Source organism: Xenopus tropicalis, chromosome 3, assembly GCF_000004195.4.
Source record: "Xenopus tropicalis strain Nigerian chromosome 3, UCB_Xtro_10.0, whole genome shotgun sequence".
Taxonomy (NCBI): Eukaryota; Metazoa; Chordata; class Amphibia; order Anura; family Pipidae; genus Xenopus; species Xenopus tropicalis.
In genome coordinates, this window is record NC_030679.2 from 89345121 (window position 1) to 89365170 (window position 20050).

General features: G+C 38.8%; 1 protein-coding gene across 1 annotated transcript; it reads left to right on the forward strand.

The window, feature by feature from the left end:
• The first annotated feature begins 2933 nt into the window (after positions 1-2933).
• On the forward strand, positions 2934-18728 carry adm2 (adrenomedullin 2). The gene is made up of 3 exons (XM_002939371.5): positions 2934-3325; positions 4031-4261; positions 18332-18728. The coding sequence occupies exons 2-3, from the start codon at positions 4149-4151 to the stop codon at positions 18609-18611; spliced, it is 393 nt and encodes a 130-aa protein (XP_002939417.1). The 5' UTR covers positions 2934-3325; positions 4031-4148; the 3' UTR covers positions 18612-18728.
• Positions 18729-20050: the final 1322 nt, after the last annotated feature.

Sequence of the window (20050 nt, forward strand, 5' to 3'; positions counted from 1 at the left end):
GCATGCGTTAAAAATTTTATTGCGTCTAATTTTTTGCGTCTTCACGATTCACTAAAAGGATATTTGCATTAATTTAGACGCAATGCTGTTTGCGTTATTTAAGTTGGGAAGACACAGTGCGCGCTAATTAATGCAGCACGCTACTTGTCACGCACGCTAATTAACGCACGTGCGCTTCTTTTCACGCGCACGCCATATTAGCCATACACAGCATTACGTTCGTAAAACTACTTTTTTTTTAAAATGACCATTTCCCTGCAAACTGGCTGGCTACATTACTCTAGGGCCAACACATTTGTTTGCGCGCTATTTAATGCACGTGATATTAACGCATGCGATAATACTTAAGCGAATCGCACGTTTTTTTGCACGTCAATTTTAACACAAAAAAGCATGCGATAAGCGTTATCGCACTTTAGTGAATCAACCCTATTGTTTAATGACCTGTATAAAAGAAAACAGCCTTTGGCTTTGTGCCTTTATATGGTCATGGAACTCTCTAATATTATATTTTACAATAAGGAGAACATTTTTCCCAATTTCCCATATATATTTTCTCAAAATATACTGTATAGAATGAATTGCATTGTAAGTTCTAATGATCGGGGTCCTATTTACCTCTCTTAATGTTCAGTATTTTTACTGCACCTTCCCACTATTTTAAGTGCAAGTGATCTGTGGAAAGCATAGAATAGGAATAGATTCAAATGTAACCTTTTATGTACTGCTGAACACTAACTCTTTTATGCTGCTTATATGGAGTAGGAGTACTTACCCTTTTGTTCACCACTTTTTAATCTGTGTGGTTCACAATAAGGAATTTTAGCCTATACCAGTGGTGGGCAAACTTATTAGTCAACTGAGCCAAATATCAACAAAACAGCGATTAAAATTTCTTTTGAGAGCCAAATTTTTTAAACTTAAAATATAAAATGCTCGGGACCTGGGGTTTTCTGGATAAGGGGTCTTTCTGTAATTCAGATCTCTTACCTTAAGTCTAATGAAAAAAATGTTTAAACAGTAATTAAACCCAAGAGGGCTATTCTGCCCCCAATAAGGGGTCATTATTTCTTAGTTGGGATCAAGTACAGGTACTGTTTTATTATTACAGAGAAAAGGGAATCATTTAACCATTAAATAAACCCAATAGGGCTGTTCTGCCCCCAATAAGGGGTAATTATATCTTAGTTGGGATGAACTAATCAGTAATAGTATCAGTAATAGTATATCTGTTATATGCAATGTGAAACCAGCACCATATATTATTCATAATTGCATACAAATTAGGGTTTTTTCCATGTATCCAATATGTCTCCTTTAAAGATACTGAAAAAAAAATATTATATGTTTATATGTAAGGCAGATAAAGGAGGAGCCATTGTAATAATACTAAACAGGCATATACAGAGGGAGCACACAGACAGCTTGGGCCACTGGAACATTGCACAAAATCTTTGGTGCCCCATTAATTAAAAAAGAAACTAAACTGGTGATGCAGGCACATGAACATGGGATTATACAGTATATTGGTTCCTAAATTCGTTTCTCTTGTCAATGATGTGCCAGTCTGTTTAAAGGACACCACAGAGGGCCTAATGTCGCTCGCGAGCCTGCACCTGGAACAGCCTCCCCTGCACTGCGTATCCCCGCCCCCCGCCGCGTCTCCTGGCGTAGCACGTCTCTCGGCGTATTGCGTCTCCCATTGCTATGGCAACGAAAATGCAATCGTGCGAGCCCTCACCTGAAAGAGCCAACTTGCACGGGTTAAAGGACAAGGAAAGGCTTAAGTGATACTGACACTAAAAAACTACTCTTCAAAATATGAAAGTACATTAAAAGTTACCTATTGGTCATGTTGATGGTTTTTCACTGATAGCTCTGCTTTTGTAAGTAATTGTTAATTGAAGTTCCTAAACCTGACTGTTTTGCCAACCTGACTGTCCCTTCTCAGCCTGTCAGTTACAGCTTCTAATGCTAACGGCCTCCTGCTGCACATATATGGCAGCCTCCTCATAGAGGAACATGGGGTTCTGGTAAATAATGTAAAAGCATTGGATATATACTTTTTTGATAAAATTATAAATGGGGTGCAAAGACAATGTTATGATAGATATAAACAAAGGTTTAATTTCTGGTGTCAGTATCTCTTTAGTCAACAAGTGACTTTAATCGCTTACCTTGTACCCCGGGCTAGTGCCCCTGTTAGGAGAAAACAGCACCAGCTGTTTTGGCACCCCCAAGTGACTTTGCCTTTCCTTCTCCTTTAAAGAGCCACTTGTGGCTCGGGAGCCGCACTTTGCCGACTACTGGCCTATACTATTAAAGGTTACATTTTAATTCATCCCTATTCTATGCTTTCCATTGATTAACTGTATGTAACATTAGGGATGCACCGAAGCTAGGATTCGGTTTGGGATTCAGCCAAGATTCGGCCTTTTTCGGCAGGATTAGGATTTGGTTGAATTCATGCTTCTGGCCGAACTGAATCCGAATTGTAACAATCATATGACTTTTTCTCATGTAATCACGGAAATTAAAACCCATTTAACCCTTACGTAGCCTAATTAGCATTTGCTAATTAGGATTTGGGGTTCGCCCGAATCCAGAAAAAGTGGATTCGGTGCATCCCTACTTGACATGGTGGGATGATGGAATTGTGGGACTGTGCAATGTCAGGTTGTCTTTCAATATTTTTATTCCATTTTGTGCTTGGATTCATAAATTACCCTGCACACAACTAAGTTTTATTTACTTTTAGAGTGTACAGATATTGTGTTTTCCATTTCCTCAATTTGCAATTAGCCGTTATCTTTTATTGTAGACTATCTGATTTGTGTACTTGAGGAGCGTGTTAACTGGGCTTGGTTGATCAGGGGCGTGGTCTACAATATCCAATGAGTTTTACGTTTTTAATTCTTAGGATGTGTATAGTTGTAACAACGTCGTGTCTTTTCAATTATGAATTAACAGGCAACAGATAACTTAATATAGGGAGCATGAAGCCGTCGAAAACGGCAAACGTGGAGTAAATGAGAAGTACATATAAAATGTTTCTAGGTACTTTTATACGAATTAAACTTGCTGGCTACTCTCTGCAACTAAACGTCTGACTGCAGTGCTGCCCCACCCATTAACAGATTGCCCCGCCCTTGGCAGAGTAGTACCTGTCCAGTTTGCCGGCTCAGTCAGTGAAGGAGCTGAATTTGGCAAAGTCGGAGTGTGACATTTCTCCCTGTGCTACGAGGGGGAGAGAGAGGGAAGCTCCCTTCCTGCGCACACCTGAGTCAGCCATAGAGAGACGTGCAGCCAAGCTCTGCATATAAGGGTAAGCTCTGCCTATAAGGGTAAGCTCTGCCTATAAGGGTAAGCTCTGCCTATAAGGGTAAGCTCTGCATATAAGGGTAAGCTCTGCATATAAGGCTAAGAAGAACATAGTGCATCTAAGGCAGACGTTTCTAGGATTATACACAGAGGAACAGCATTTGCATCTCTGAAGTGAGGTTATTCTCTCCCTTGTTTCTTTTCCCTTATTAAGTTAGATTGAATTTTCCTCTCTGCACTGCAGAACTGGCTGCAACAAATGAGTGCAATGAGAGAAAGTCCGCTAAACAGGTACTGTATAAATGGCAGAATGTCCAGAACAAGCAGAATAATTAGGAAAGTTGTGATGAAGCCACACAAGGACAGTTATAAGGATGAAAGAAGTAGGCACTGGGCATACTGTGTGGCAAGTGGTAGGAGCAGTTACATGGGCATTTTACCCAACAGCTGTACTGTCTGTAGTGGAACTTCTACCAATAGTATAAATTGGATCACATATGGACTAATCCCTAAATTAAAGGTATCCTTTATGTATCTGTAGTGGGATAATACTGGTAGAGCAAGATATGTGATATAACTATTGTAAGTTATAATATATATGTGAGTAGTATTGTCAAACAAAGGAAAATAGTATGTATACCCCCACACACAACCACTTTTGTGTAAATGTATAAATCTGTGTAATGTGATGTTTTACAATCCTTTACAGTGAGATACCCTGCTGACACTGGAATACTGCACATCTGGCACAGCCTCAGCTTCCTGGCACAACATTTATTGCTACTTTCTGTGTCTCCTGCCATTTGCTGCCACTTCCATCTCTTGCAATGAGGTCTTATATTGCAGTGTCCTTGAGTTATATCAGCCTCTTGTGTGTTCAGCATCTGCCAGGCTCTGCACCTCTGCCCTCTGCTCGCCTGCTTCTGCTCCCTGCACCCAGGTACGTATATCAGGTCTGTAATAATATGTAATATATATGTAATTAATCCATAAAGGACTACATCCATCATGTACATAATATATGCACACAATTATATGTATAGTATGTGTAATGCTTTGTAATATTATCTTCAATCAGTGTTTTTAATGTTTTATATATGCACTAAATGGACTATATAGACTATTTAGTACTATATCTGTGTAATATGAGCCTCTGCCACCAAAGTGTATTTTTCATCATGTTCTGCTCTTTTTGTTGCCAAAACCTGATGCAATAGTGATGCAAGCGTAAATCTTCAGTTTTACATGGCAGATTTAGTCACACAGTATGGTCACATGACCATGGCTAAACCATCATCTCAAACTTTCCTATACACCTTGTAACACGACAACCAAACAGGGGAGGTGCATACATTATAGTACTTTAGTCACAATGTCTAAGAATTTTATTCAGAGGTAATTGTAATTGTGTTTAAAGAAAGCATTTCCCACAGTATGTCAGCATTAGTCAAAGTTACCAGAGCCGAGTCAGCGCCACACCCACAAATTATAAGGACCGGCATGCACGCCACTCGCAGAAATTCTGTAAGCAAACACTAGCTGTGGAGGGTGTTTTATTAATAACTAATGAGAACAGGTGGAGGAATGGGTGGAGGGGTTTCAGTGATATTATTAATGGTTTCAATTAAAAATTGTGCGTACAGTAGGTCTCCTTGTCAGGGTATGTTACTTTTTCTTAAGCTAATGTCACATGTAGCGAATTCATTGTTTGAGACAAGCCCCCTTCTGACTGCCTCCTGCTGCTGCATTGACTTCAGTGGTGCAGGTGTAAGTGCTTTTCCTTTTAGTTAGGAAAACTGGATGGAGGGCACCAATGAAAGTAATTTAGGATTATATTTGTAAATACATATTTCTTTCTGGATACTCCTTAAACTATATGATAGCAAAGGTTACTGCATTATTTTTATGTATCTGCAATCTGCAAGCTAGGAGCTATGACAGTTTTCCACTGGGATAGGGACTGATGTGGACAGGGAGTCTGTCATGTTTTTTATAGTGTACTTTTTGTTTTTAACTTACACTCTTTACAAAGTAAATAATTCACTCTGCAATTTAAGATGTTATTCTTGAACCAACAAATGTATTGTTTTTTTTGCTGTAATATTGGTGTGTAGGCATTGTGCCTGATCCAGAGCTTTCAGAAGGAGCCAGCACTGCACAGTGGAACTGCTTTCAGATAAGCTATTGTTTCTCCTACTGAGTGTAACAGGAGGAGTAATGACTTGACTGAGCCAGCCTTGGGGCATGGGAGAATTTTTAGCAATGCAGGTGTCATGGACAGAGTCGGACTGGGGGGTGCAGGGCCCACCGGGGCTACCGCCCCTAACCCCCCGCAGGGGCCCCCGCTAACCACCCAACATCCTCCCCTGAGCACGAAACTTTCTCTCAACATATCAGGGGAGAGACACTGGCAGCTGGTGGAGCGGTGACAGGGATCGCATCTGGGCCGCCGGGGCCCACTGGGTTTTTCCCGGTGCCCCGGTGGCCCAATCCAACCCTGGTCATGGATCTGTTACCATCACATTCTTTTGCTGATTGGCTGCTGGGGGGGGAGAAGGGAGGGGGGAATGTGAATCCTAATTGCAGTACAGCAGAGTGACTGAAGTTTATACAAGCAAAAGTCACATGGCTGAGGGTACCTGGGAAACTAACAATCTGTCTAACCCCATGTTAACTGATGTATTTTGAAAGAAAAAGGTGTTTTCCCATGACAGAATCACTTTAAGCACTTCCCTTCCTTCACTTTTTGTCTATACCAGTATAGGGTGCAAATATTTAGTTTAAATAGTTGGCTCTTGTGTATATATGCGTGACGTAGCTGGGGAGGGGCAGAAGGGAACTGAAATCAAGTAAAACAGCCTGGAGTGACGTCAGTTTCCGATCCAAATGGAAACTATATACGCTTCTTTGTAGCTTTTAAGTGACAGTGGCATTTCCTACTCTAGGATATATATTAACATGTGTACAAAGAATGCCTAATACCCAAACAATATATTTTGTTGCCATTGCACAAGCACAGGCTTATCTCTCTAGTTCTGGGCAATAAAACTCCTTTGTTTTTAATTCTGTAAGCAGTGCGTTACCCATACACTTTAAGCTACAGGCTGATGCAATGCTTTCATAGGCTGCTGCAGTTCTGTCCATATTTTCCATGCTGTGTGTAGCATTTTCACATATACACAGGACAGTAGGAGATCAAATAGGTAGTATCTTTCCTGGCAGAGAAACCTCTGCATGTAACATTAGTCGAAGGGTAATTTGATGGTGGAAGCATTGGCCAAATATTAGATGGTTGACAATCATTAATTTTTCTTTTTTATCAATTTATATGAAAATATTTTTTTTAAAGGGGACCTGTCACCCACACATAAAAATGCTGTATAATAGAAGCCTTTTGCAAAGAAAAGATGAAACCCAAATTATTCTTTTTATTAAAACATTGATTCCTATTATAAATATATTAAAGATCAGAGCTGTCAATCATATATCAGCTGCCCACACTATGCCATAAAGGCAGAGCAGTTAATTACTTTTACTTTCCATTTAGCACTTCCTAGATGTCACTGCATTCCTTTCATTCCCCCTCCCTCTTCATGGTCTAAATTATGAAGCCTGTTCATGAGCATTGGCATCAGGTTATTTTCAAGCTCTTATAATAATGAAACTTTAATATTAGTTAGCTGCTTGTTTCATGGGATATTACATTAGTTTCTCTCTCAAACCACCGGCTTCTATGCCTCGGTTTTGGCCGTGCATATGAAGCAGTAGACCAGTTATGGATGGCTAGCCTGTAGGCACACATCTTTCAGAGAATGGTAAGAGTTAGAAGGATTTAACCAGTACACACCCATGCACCTCATTGGCAGCTATTCACAGCCTCTCAATTGCAACAGCTTCTCTAACAGTAAAGGCCACATCCTAATGCAATGTCCGTAAAGTAGAACTATTGAGTATTGATACTGAGGTGCAGTTACTGAACTCATGGAGATCAGTAACTCAGTAATGCCTTTTGTGCAAGCACCTTAGGCAAGTCCCATTATATTACTAAGACACAGGAAATAACTGCTCTGCGGTACAGGATTTAATGTGCTTGAATATGTGTTCTACTATTAGTAGGATACACACTATATAAAATAATCCACACAACAGATTTATTGTAGTTCAGTGTTGGTTTGTGCATAGGATGGCAAATAAGTTTTGTTACAGAGCTACAGGAGATAACTTTGCAAGAAAACATGTTTGCTACACCTTGGGTCAATTACAACTTGTTTAGCAATAAGTAAACTCATGAGCTACAAATAACTTTTTAGTGTAAAACAGAACTTGGAATCTTACCAATGGGTTTTCTATAACTAATCATTTACCAAATCCTGTAGTTTATATGAATATGAAGCAGAGATAATTTATAACTTTGTAGGTTTTCTGAAGTTTCATATGCAGTTTTACTCTGCTCTGCAAACAATTATGCTGGTAATATTTCCAATAGATTTTATTTGTTGTTTACCTTGGCTGTCTTTTCTGGTATTAAACAAATCCTTGCAATAAACAGATAAATGACTAATTATGTTTTGAAATAAATAATATATATTTAAATATTACTTTCCCATTCATAAAATTGCAGCACAATTTGACACCCTCAGATTTGTGGCATATTTGTATCATATTAGCTATGGTAGCCCTGGTGTACACATGCAAGTGAATTATGTCTAATGAAATGGACATTAACCCCAACATGTGATAAAAAGCACAAACAAGTGAGAAAACTTTAATAACCTGCCAAATCTAGTCAAATGGGAGTGGTATTTAGGGGGTGTGGTTGCAAAAATGGGCGTGGTCAAAAATGTTGTAGTGCTGCATGCAATTTCCTTTTGTCCCTCTGTCCATTTTCAAAAAGTTGGAAGGTATAGGTTACTGCTCCTGGGCAACAGCACATAACAGAAGTCAGGCACTTCGGGATCACCAAACCATTTTATTTAAAACCAAACACTGAATGTGATTTCTTTGTGCTTCTTGATTATTCCCACAATGCTGTTGTTAATACTGCACTCAAAAAGTGACACCATTACCACATAAATGTAATAAGAGAAACGTACCACAACTTGTGCACCATTTGCCAAAGCATGGAAACATGTTCCATTGCAAGTTAATAAGCAGGCGTACAAAATCAAACTGCATCTTTGGGCATTGAGGGGAAAAAATGTGCAAATAGTGCAACATTTGCAAGTTATTCCTTTCTGGGGCTTGATTAAAGCAGAACAAAGACATTATTGCAGAGCTGATTTTGGTTTTGATTCCATACAGTCAGAACTTTCTTGGAACAAACAAAAAATGTCCATATTCCACACAAATTTATTATGGGTAAATGGCAAGTCGCAAAGTATGCAACTTTTTCATACTTTGTGACAATTTGTGCGACAAAATCGTATTTGTCACAATGAGTACGAAAGTTTTGTTATTCATTCAAGCTTCGGTATTGTGACTTTCCTTTGGCCAGGTTGGAGCTCCTATGGGAGGCTTCCAAAAACATACACTGAAGGTTCAAAGTCAGAAAGTTTTTATGCCATTTATGATTGCACATCGCACAGTCCGAAATTCTGACTTTGATAACCCAGCCCCATGATGAGAGCAAAAAAAAAGCATATATTGCGTTTATATGCTTTTTTGAACACATCTAAGTGCGTTTTTGTTTGTTCCAAACACAAGAAAATGCAGCATGTTGCGTCTAGAAAAATGCGATGAAGCGCAAATGGAGTAAAACGCAACTCTGAACACTCATGAGTTCAACCAGGCAGAATATAATGGAATCCATTAGTGAATGTGCTTAGCTATCCTAAGCAACATCCTATAATTAATTTATATTTGTATTTTACCAAATTTGCACAGCATTACTAAAAAACAGTCATTATGAATATTTCTCTTTCTTATTTATAATGGCTGAATTACAAAAATCTCTTTATAGTTTCCTTTCCCATTCAGTATTTTATTCCTCACTTCCTAAATTGTTTATCTGCGTTAATAATGAAGAGCAAACATTTACTGTTGGGTTTTATTGCACACCGGAAGTATATAGTGGGCTAAAGTCCAAGGACACTATTATTCAGCATGAGAAATTAAGTTTTCTAAATCTTTTGTTGATTTTCTAAGACCTTAATTGATATATGGTCTCTGACAAATATAAATGATAACACCTTCTGTAATAATGTCACTTTCTGTAGAGAGGAGTGTAATTAAATGTATTGCATAGTTGACATATCAGGAACTTTTGGGCTGCATTGCAAATGATCACTCTGTTTAGTACACTTCAATATTCAGCTGGCTTGGAGATGGAGAAGGCATTCATTGGATAATCATGTACAGGCTAGCCATGTTTTTTTTAGCAAAATACTGACAGGTATGGATGTTTGACTGAATGTGTAAGAATAGGCTTACCTGATTAATTGCCCACCAGGCTAATGAATGGATAATATTGCAGGCCTACAGCGGCCCACTGGCAGGAGAACAGTACCAATGCGGTCCACGCTTGATGACATTTTTTAACCTGCCAATAAATATTTATACAAGTTTTAGCCAGATATCAGTCAGGCAGGCTGTATGGAAGGGCCATATTTCAGTTTTATTAGCCCATGTATGGCCATTTTAAGTGTATCTGTATAGAGCTAGTTAAAAAGTCATATCTTTCTTTATTGCAGGAAATCAAGATAAACATTCAGATGTCACTATCCAACAAGGCTGCAGGGTCCTTTTATTAAAAAGGACCATATACAATATACACCTTTTTTCAACATGATTTTTGCGTTCTTTGACTGTTTTGGTATAAGCATAAATCCATTATGCAGAGGCATTTCCTGTGCACTGGCAATCTAATTATTTACAGTGAAAAAACCAAAAGGGGTAGCTTCATTTTCTCTGTTTGCCTTTAAAGCTTATGAAATAACAAAAAAACCCCATGCCTAAAAGTATGTTCATCACAAGTCCTATTCATGGATCTCATGCTGAACAAGGGGAAATAATACCCCTTTAAACCACAGTGCAGGTCCAAGTTTTACTGGTTTCCAATGCCCAGCAACCCTTGGCAGCCACCTACTTTGCCTATCCTTAGTTTTGGCTCTGGGCAGCCAGAAGCATGTGCAGTTGAATCCGATTTGGTCTTGACTTTAACTGTGCATGTTCCTGCTTGGTGATTGCCACTAGAGAACTGGTTAAAGGATGTTGATGGCCAGACATAATGGCGCAACCCAGTCAGTATTCGTGCACTTTATCGGGAGGGGGGACTGTGCAGGGAACATATGAAATATACTTGGGTTTCCTTGTCCATTAACATTTACAAACTTGATTATGTATTCGAACCTAAGGGTTTATACCCACAATATTAAATGTAGGCTCTTTGTAGAGGTGTTGCTAACTATAGGCATTAAGGGCTGGCCTGTTTCCACTAATACTGTGCTCTGCACCTTTGTGCTGTTTTTTTTTAATCTAGCAAGAGGTGCAGAAGTGCAAATATTGTTAATGTTACAGTTTATTTTCATACTCCAATATATTCCATCATCATACACTAAAAATGACTCAAAGCAAATTTCAATATTTCCCCCCACTATTCCACATGAAAGGCAGATACATACATCTTGTGATTCCATTGAGAGCCTGGTACATGAATCACTCGCCTCACTGCAGGTAGTACGTGTGAAACTGCAGGCAGCCTCCCCTCCCCCACAGCTCTTTACTCTGCCGTCATCCTGCCCCTTTCATCTTTGACTTATCCCTCCACCTCCTCTCCCACCCCCCATTTTCCTCACAGTTTCAATACATGCCTTTTGCCAGTTCTTTCTATCAAGCACATAAGCTTTTACCAAAAAATAGATTAAAGGACAAGGTTAGATACATAACACTGAATAACATCTCGAAAGCTGGCCATACACCTATGTGTGTGAGGAGGTTGCTAAAGGAGCAGATCTTTAGCCGCTGATGCACTGGGCTAATTTGATGTTTGGCCTTGGAGCAACAATAGGATCATACCACAGGCCTACAGAGAACTGCCAGGCAAGGGCCATATCAGTGAACTGATACGGTCCTGGTTTGACAGGATTTTCAAACCTACGCAATAGATATCTAGCTAATTTTCAACCTGGGCTCTTTCTGTCAGAGCACCCTGCAACCATTTTAATTTGGTCTCCCAGGGATCCCCTTGGCTGCCCAATAGTGATGGGTCAACTCTAAGGCTTAATCCAAACTGGGCAGATTCTCTGCATGCACTTATCTGCCCCTGCATTAATCAGCACCTATGCTTCGATCAAGCAAAAACAACTCAAGATGGACCGTTGTTTATTTTGTTTGTACTTATGCATAAAGCTAACAGGGACAGTAGGCCTGTATCACAAACACCCAGACCATTAATTTTCCCACAGTTTTCAGTAGTCATCAGTATTTATAGCCCAGGTGGAGTGGTGAGGGGGTGTGGTGTCGCTAGAATGGGGCACGATTTGGGTGGAATGGGACGTGGTCTAGGTGTAACAGGGCCTGGCCAAAAATCACCCAGATTTCTATCCAGTGTTGTTGTCCCTGAAAACTCCTTAGTGGCACCAGTGCATGCAGCACACTGATCAAAGACAAGATCAATCAAAATGACATTTAAATGTGTATGAAAGTCAGTATGTGAGGGCCATGTTTCCAAGTCTAGCAGATTTTTACTGTTTATGCAGTAAAAATGGGGTAACTTGGTAATGCCACCCCCCCGCGCAAAAATAACTTTTATGTGGGCCCAGTGTGCACAGTCCTTCCTCCAAACCCCTCCTGGCCTGCTTGCGCCGTGTCTTCTGGTCCGCACCTGAAGATAGGAGAGGGGCCAGGGAGGAAGGACTACAATACAACAGACACTGCTGGATTTCACATCTGAGCAACCTGAAGCCACCCCCATTGCAAATAAATAAGCCATTGGGAAAGAAGTAAGTGCACAGAGGACACCTTGCCCTATATGTGCTTCCTTTTTTCTCTTTTAGATTTATTTTTTGCCTTCAAGAAGCCAATGAACCTGCTAACCTGCTTGCCTGTTTGATTAATGGAAAGGTGCATAGAATTACATTTTACTTTACATTACTCAGTTTTTGGGTGGTTCCTATAGCCTGCATTTGGGGAGTCACAGGAAACTCTAGTCTACAACATTTTCTTCTTCCAGGATAACTTGCCAGTCAGTTTCTAGTATTAACTGGCTGGCGGACCATGGGTAGAGTGTCAAAAGGGTAAGTGCTGGGACTTGCTCCTTTCCACATATAATATCACCGAGTGTCACTTAGTAGCAGGAGGTTATTAGGCAACAAATAGATATGTAACAGTGTGTTAGATCCCTAGAGGTTTTTTAAAATCTTCTCTGGGATTTTCCTTCCCTGAAATAAAATGTAACTTTATAAGTTCACAGGTCAGACTTCGTACCCAATTGAGGTTTATTCTTGATGCCTTAAAATAGATGTCACATATGCAGATTAGTGCTCATTCTGTACGTGCGATATTGCTGCTCCCAGTGAACTCACTGCCATGGGTCTTCATTCAGACACAGCAAACAAATGTGCATTTGTTTTGAGTCCTCCTTTATTAAACAAGAACACATGATTATAAAGACCTTTTGATTGTTGTATCAAATGACAGAGTGTTCTCTCTCCTTCTCCTCTAATTTCTCCAGTTTCTCCCCTCTGCTCCACGTCCCTTTGATTCCTTTTATTTAGTTCTCCTCCTGTACTAATTATTCTTGAAATTATTGTTGTTCTTGAAATTACCATTTTTACTTCCAGTGTGCAATTGCACTTTCTACACATAAAGGCCCATTTATCAACATTCTGATTTTAGTGGATTGTTTTGTAGTGTAATAAAAGGCAGGAAGTTTGCCCAGGAGCAGTAACCTATAGCAGCCAATCAGCAGGTAGAATTTACTGGTCATCTGTTAAAAAACAAATGTCTTATTGGTTGCTATGGGTTACTGATGGAAAAAACATGAAAACTTTAAATTTTTTATTTTCTTTATTTTTGTAAGAATTTTTGTGTGTTTAAAAATGAAAAAATCCCCCCAAATCTCTTAAAATCACAAATTAAATAAAGATTGTTTGTGGATAAAATGTTAGATAACCCCCAGTGATTGTAAACATTTACTTGAAACCCCTGGGTATACGCGAGCAAGCGTTTCTCTTCCTCCTTCAGCACTCGCACGTGCACAGTAGTTTGAAAAGCCGAACTTTAATAAAAATGTACAGGCCCTGGGATTGCTGCAAAATATGAAGGAAAAGTAGTAGACTTTTGTGCTTTTTTTTAAAAAGTATGTTTAGTCATGGTAGAAAAAACCTTGAATTTTAATAAATGGACCTTTCTGAGTTGACCATTTGATAAATATACTTCTAAAAATCCCATAAGAATGAATAGAAAGTTGGTGAGTTTTTCAGTGGCGAGCAATAATCTCATATTTTGTTAATCTTAGGGGCAGATTTATCAAAGCCTGAAATTAGGGCTCTCTGCAAATAAGATTCACCCTTTTTCTGTGGATTCCTAAATGCTATCCTATAGGAATGCATAGAAAGTGGGCAAGTTTCTTTGTAGCTAGCCCTAATTTCACACTTAGATAAAGTTACCATGGGCAGGTTATTTTTTGCTTCACATGGTGCCCCTGGAGTGTTACTTAAGGCAAGTTACCTCTTGAAAGAAACAGCACTTCTTGGCATCAGTATGTAGTTGATTAGAGCCATTTGGTTTTCCATTTTACATGTGGGTAAAATTCTCAATATCCGTTCAACAGGCTCATGGGTAGGTCAGATAGACAACCCAAAATATTTGAAGTGCAAGGCCAGGTCTGTGTACCCAGCTAACTACAAAGAAAAGACTATCAGCACTATGTAGGTGGCTGGCTGCTGCAGTTAGAATGAATTATGCTATCCTTGTGCTGATTTTGTAACTCAGGAGCTGGCTGCAAAGGGATGAAGTTGTATAGTTAAATTACTCCCCTAAATAAAAGAACCCTGTGAGAACCCTTACTTAGTGTGTCACTTTAATGAATGAACCATGTGATTTACAGGCTCACCTTTGAAATGTCTATGATTTATGATAGGATTGTAAAGAAGAATTGTGTGCAATGTCCTGTTCAGAAAAGTTTTAGTATGTGGATCAGGGCCAGAGAGAGCAGAGGAGTATGTGAAGTGGGAAATTGGAGGAGTAAGCTTTGGCTTGAGTTGTGTTTCTAAGGGGGGAAGGCTTGGCTTCCATAGTGAGTACGTGTGAGCTTGCACATTATCCTGTGTGCTGCAGGCATGAAAACCTTGGGGTTATATCTGTGACATTCAAACTAAACATTGTTGGTTTATTCACTCATATATATATTTTTTCTCTTAAGAGCACATCTGTATTTACAGTATCGTATGTCTTACAAAAACCCAGTGTTTCGGCTCATACATCCAGTTTGTGTTCTGTCTCATTTCTGACACTCCCTGTCTCTTTACATAAAGAAAGTCATACACATCAGATTCCCAATTCATAGAAAATATTCTGCCCTTTGCTGTTCAATGGGACATTTCAGTTACGGGCTTCAGGAATCAGACAGTATTGAAGTCACATCGCACTACTCTTGCATCATGTAATTGTGCTGATATTCATTTACACCCAATTGAAAAAGAAGAAAGGCATGTTGGAACTGCAAATCTGAATTGGAATAGTTGCACTGATTCCAAACTTCAATGGAGAGAAACAGGAGTTAGTTATCATTCTGTGACAATTGTAAATATTGTTGCAATATTCTGTAACATTGCTGTGCCTTGTAAATCAGACTGTAACTGATTGTAGAGAAAGGATGTATCCTGTTCCCAGTTAGCCTCTGTTCTCAAATAGAACTAAAACATTTGCATTTACCTATTCAGAGAAGAGTGCCCTAACATTGCCTGTCAATTTCAATGTGAATTTCCAAGCAGTGATGCAAGCTGTAGATGTATTTAACACAAGGGTGGTGAGAAACTGGCTGAAGAATTTGTTCTGTAGCTGTATGTTATTGCCAGCAGCAATTCTGAAGAAGTCGGCTGTCAGTGTGTTTACTGAGTTAAGATAGCAAGAATCAGTCAAAATGGTACAGATACTTTAATAAGCAGCTAACCACCTCCTTTTATACGAGTTCAGTAAATATGGTTTGTGCTGATCATACTTTTAGCTTTTGTTTTCATTAGGAAATATGTGTTTTTATTATTCTTGTACTAAAGAGGGCAAAACCTGAAACTAAAGTCATATATGAGCATAAGCACAAAAAAATCAGTTGACCAAAAAGCCATCTGTATAAACAGCTGCAGCCTTTTTTATTATTATATAAGAGCAGCTCCAGGGCCAGAACTAGGGTAGGCAGAAGAGGCACCTGCCTAGGGTGCAATGATGGGGGGTGCTAGGCAGGTACTTCTTGTGCCTATCCCTAGTAGCTCTCTTGCCCTTGCCACTGCTGCACTCGCCCCTCCATGACATCGCATGGGCATGTTTGGGGGGGTAGGGGGCAAGCAGGCCGGCCAGGTTGCCTAGGGCTTGGGAACAGGGAGTAGAAGTTGACAATAAAGAATAAAGAAACACCATACCTAATTCCTAATTAAGACAACATACATATTATAGGTTTGTGATGGGAGCGGGAGAGAGGGATAGTCAGTTTGTTATATGAGACAGCAGAGCTCTGATCTAACCTACTTTTAGGGGCTGTTTATTATGCTGTGTAAAATGAAATTTGCCAAAAAAATGGTGTAAACCTGTGTAAAATAAATGTATACGTTCACCCTCTGAATGCCAGATTTTACACCATTATTTTACATAAGTTCTGGTGGAAGAAAAAAATGTAAAAAGATTGCGCCGATTTTACAGTGTTTTATATGTGGTGAAGCCTGGCGATGTGTGGTGAATTTTGCCAGCATTTTTTATACAATATAATAAATCTGCCCCTTAGAGTTTTCACACAGTATAACAATTGTAGGAAACTGGGCAATTGCCTACCTTCTCTCACTGTGCTTATATTCAGCATGCATTGCTGGATATTACTGTTACAGTGATACAGAGCAAAATGAAAAGTCAGTGAACATATGAAAATTTAAGAAAGGAAAGATATAAAATATAAGATACAAAGAAGCAAGGATGGCAAAATATGCCCTGTAAACTCTTTATAATCAGTGCTGTTATTTTCCTCAGGCAGCCTTTGGCTGGGAGAAGGTCTAGCTCCCTGAGTTGGAGGATAATTATAATAGAAATGCTAGATATATAATATCAACTATGGTATCCAATACAATAATACAGCACTATTCAAACCTGTGTAAAAATATATATGGATATATAGATGATGTTATACCTAGAAGCAGGAATTAAGAAAAATTGTGATTGTTGACCATTAAGCAATTTCAGTGTTCTGGGTTGGAGTAGGTAGCTGGAAATTGGCTGATCTGTATCATTCTTACTGTGTGGATGAGCAGCTCAGTTCTGCTAACTGGATAATATTAGAGATGAACCTTGGACCTGCAGTCATGCGAACATCAGAAGTGTTTTTTTCTGCTCTCAGTCATACACTTGATTACGCTGATCTGCTCAAACATACACAGTCAGGCGAGTTCATTTTGTAATAGTGAATCTGCACTGTTATACCCAAGGAAACAATCAACAGCAGTAGCAATTTTTTTTTGGGGGGGGGGGGGACCTGTCACTAAAAGAAAGTAATTTCAAATTTTTTAATTTTGTAATTGTCAGGCAAGATAAACTTCACTTACAAGTAAAGTAAAATATATAAACTTGTTTGCTTCAGTATTAGGAGTCACAATCACAGAAAACAGGCAGTGTGGGCAGTGTTATTAAAGAGATACTGACAGCTAAAATTAAACTTTTTTAATGTCAATCATAACATTGTCTTTGAATGCTGTCTATAATTTTGCTTTAAAAGTATTTGTCTGATGCTTTTACATTCCCTGTCTGATCTCCCATGTTCCTCATGAGTCTGTTAGCATTAGAAGCTATAACTGACAGACTGAGTAGGAAAAGTCAGGTTTAGAGCCTTCCTGTAACAATTACTTACAAAAGCAAACCTGTCAGTGGAAAAACATCACCATGACCTATAGGTAACTTTTATATATTCATAAATATATTCATATTTTGAAAAGTAGTTTTTTAGTGTCAGTATCACTTAAGGCAAACTTTGTATCACTCCAAAATCTTGTTTATGCACCATTATGGGGGGCTTATACCCATGACTATGTACAGGACAGGCTACTCCATTATAGACACAGAGGAGGGAGGGGGAATGAGAGGAGTGCAGTGACATCTATGGAAGTGCTAAATGGAAAGTGAAAGTAACTACCTGCTCCACGTCTATGCTTGAGGTATAGAGGAGGAAAAGGCTAAGTATCATCGTCAGTTGTGATTTCCAACAATTACAACACGTATGGTTGCTTTAACAAAACAAAAATAGTTTAATGTTTCATTTGAAAAGGACTTTTATTCGCTTAAGAGGGGACATGATTACTCTGTACAAATACATTAGAGGGGATTATAGGCAGATAGGGGTGTTCTTTTTTCCCATAAAAGTGATCAACGCACCAGAGGCCACCCCTTCCCCTATACTAGAGGAACTGAGTTTCCATTTGAAGCAGCGTAGGTGGTTTTTCACGGTGAGGGCAGTGAGGTTGGGGAATGCCCTTCCTAGTGATGTTGTAATGGCAGATAAAGGTTAATGTCTTTAAGAGGGGCCTGGATGAGTTCTTGAACAAGCATAGTATCCAAGGCTATTGTGATACTAATATCTACAGTTAGTATTAATGGTTGTATATATAGTTTATGTATGTGATAGTATAAATTGGTAAGTATAGGTTGTATGTGCTTGGTTTACTTGGAAGGGTTGAACTTGATGGACTCTGGTCTTTTTTTAAACCCTATGTAACTATGTAACTATTATACTGCTTTTTATGTCTGGGAGACAAGTCCCCTTTAATACAAATGGGCAAGCATAAATTAAAACATATTTCTACCACTTTTTCTTTTCCAGGGAGCCCCCTGACAGGGAAAAACGGCACAAGGAAGGGCCCCTGATAGAGTTGTCACTCTTCACTCCATCAGTAGCTGAGACAAAGCTGCTTAATCTGGGAACCTTGAGGAGGAAGAAGAGGCGGGTTCGTCGTTCTCATGGACCTCGCCTTATGCGTGTGGGCTGTTCCCTGGGGACTTGCCAAGTACAGATCCTTAATCACCGACTTTGGCAGTTGATGGGACAATCGGGAAAAGAGGATTCACCAATTGAACTCAGCAACCCACACAGTTATGGCTGATCCATTTGGGTGAAGGCACCAAAGACCACATCATACGTAATATAAGAACAGCATCCAGTTCTTGTTCACCAGACAGTGTGAAATACTCATAAGTTATAGTAAATAGACAGCATAAAATTCTCTGTGTCTGTCTCATCCTTCTCACAGCTTATTTCTTCTCCATATTTTAGCATTCCTTCAGTTATTTCTGCCTTTAAAAATTGTCTGTATGTCTATTTTGACTATTGTGCTTGCTGTGTCCTTATTGTTGTTTACACGATTTGCACTAGACAGAGTAGTGCTTACATACAAAACATTTTGCTTGTGCAGAGCATCCTGTTTTACCATTACTGCATCTACCCAATGTACATTTAATACTATCCCAATATCAGGGTGGATATCTCACCTAATGGACAGCTACTAAGTTTTTATCTTACAATAAGCTTGCTCATATTGAACTCATGTATTAAACTGAAATAACTTGTGAAACACTGGGTAAAAAGAAGGTACTCCCATGTAAGAGATACTCTAAAAATTGTTTTAAAAAGCTAAGTTATATGTTACCACTTCCATGATGATTTGGCCACTTAGGGGGTGTTACTTTTTCACTGTAAAAAAATACATAGTTTCTCCAACATTCACATTAGGCACAAAGCAGGCACTAACGAGAAGTCATTGGGGAGCTAAGTTGATGGACCCAGAAATACTGAGAAGCTCTGAGTCAACCATAAAAAAGACTTTGAAGAGATTTAAATAATTAGACTTATCTTAATTGTCTGTTATTAGTAATACAGAGGCAATACAGAGAAGTAAATCAACTAAATAATAAGTAAATCACTGAATATCACTAAAAATTCCTGTATAAAATACCAACACATGTACAGATGCTTGCGTTGTGGTAATACAGAATGGACAAACAGGGTGTCCATGGCTAGCACATGGTTCTTATATATCATATATATATATCTATATATCATCTTATATATCTTATTTGTCATAAAGACAAGATGAAACTAGGAAAAGAAAACGTCCCAAAAGCATTTACAACTAATATTACCTATTTTGTAATATTGTAGGTGCATTTATTAAATTTGCATATTCTACTTAGACAATAGATGCCTGAAGGCAGGAAGGCTAATTTTTATTTATTTAATTTATTTTCTGGTATTTATATAGCGCTGAAACTTTTAAGCAGAACTTTACAGAGATGCATCTTTCACATCACTTAACAGACATATTGTTAACAGGCCTTGTACCTGCAAGAAAATATTTTTATGTGTAAATGATACAAATAAACAGTTTGTCAATTCAAATAACAAATGTTATTTTTGCTGCTGCTGTTCCTTTAACACCAACAAAGCATCAGGCAATATGTAGGATGCCATAAAAAGCATAGCTTGCGAAGGTCATTTATTTTATTCACTTACTCTAATGGAACACCAAGCATTTGCTCTGCTTGT

What these genes read in the sequence shown, in the direction of transcription:
- adm2 (XM_002939371.5), top strand. Translation starts at nt 4,149, where the DNA reads ATGAGGTCTTATATTGCAGTGTCCTTGAGTTATATCAGCCTCTTGTGT. An exon ending in CTTCTGCTCCCTGCACCCAG is followed by an intron (nt 4,262 to 18,331) that starts GTACGTATATCA and finishes TTTCTTTTCCAG; the next exon opens with GGAGCCCCCTGACAGGGAAA.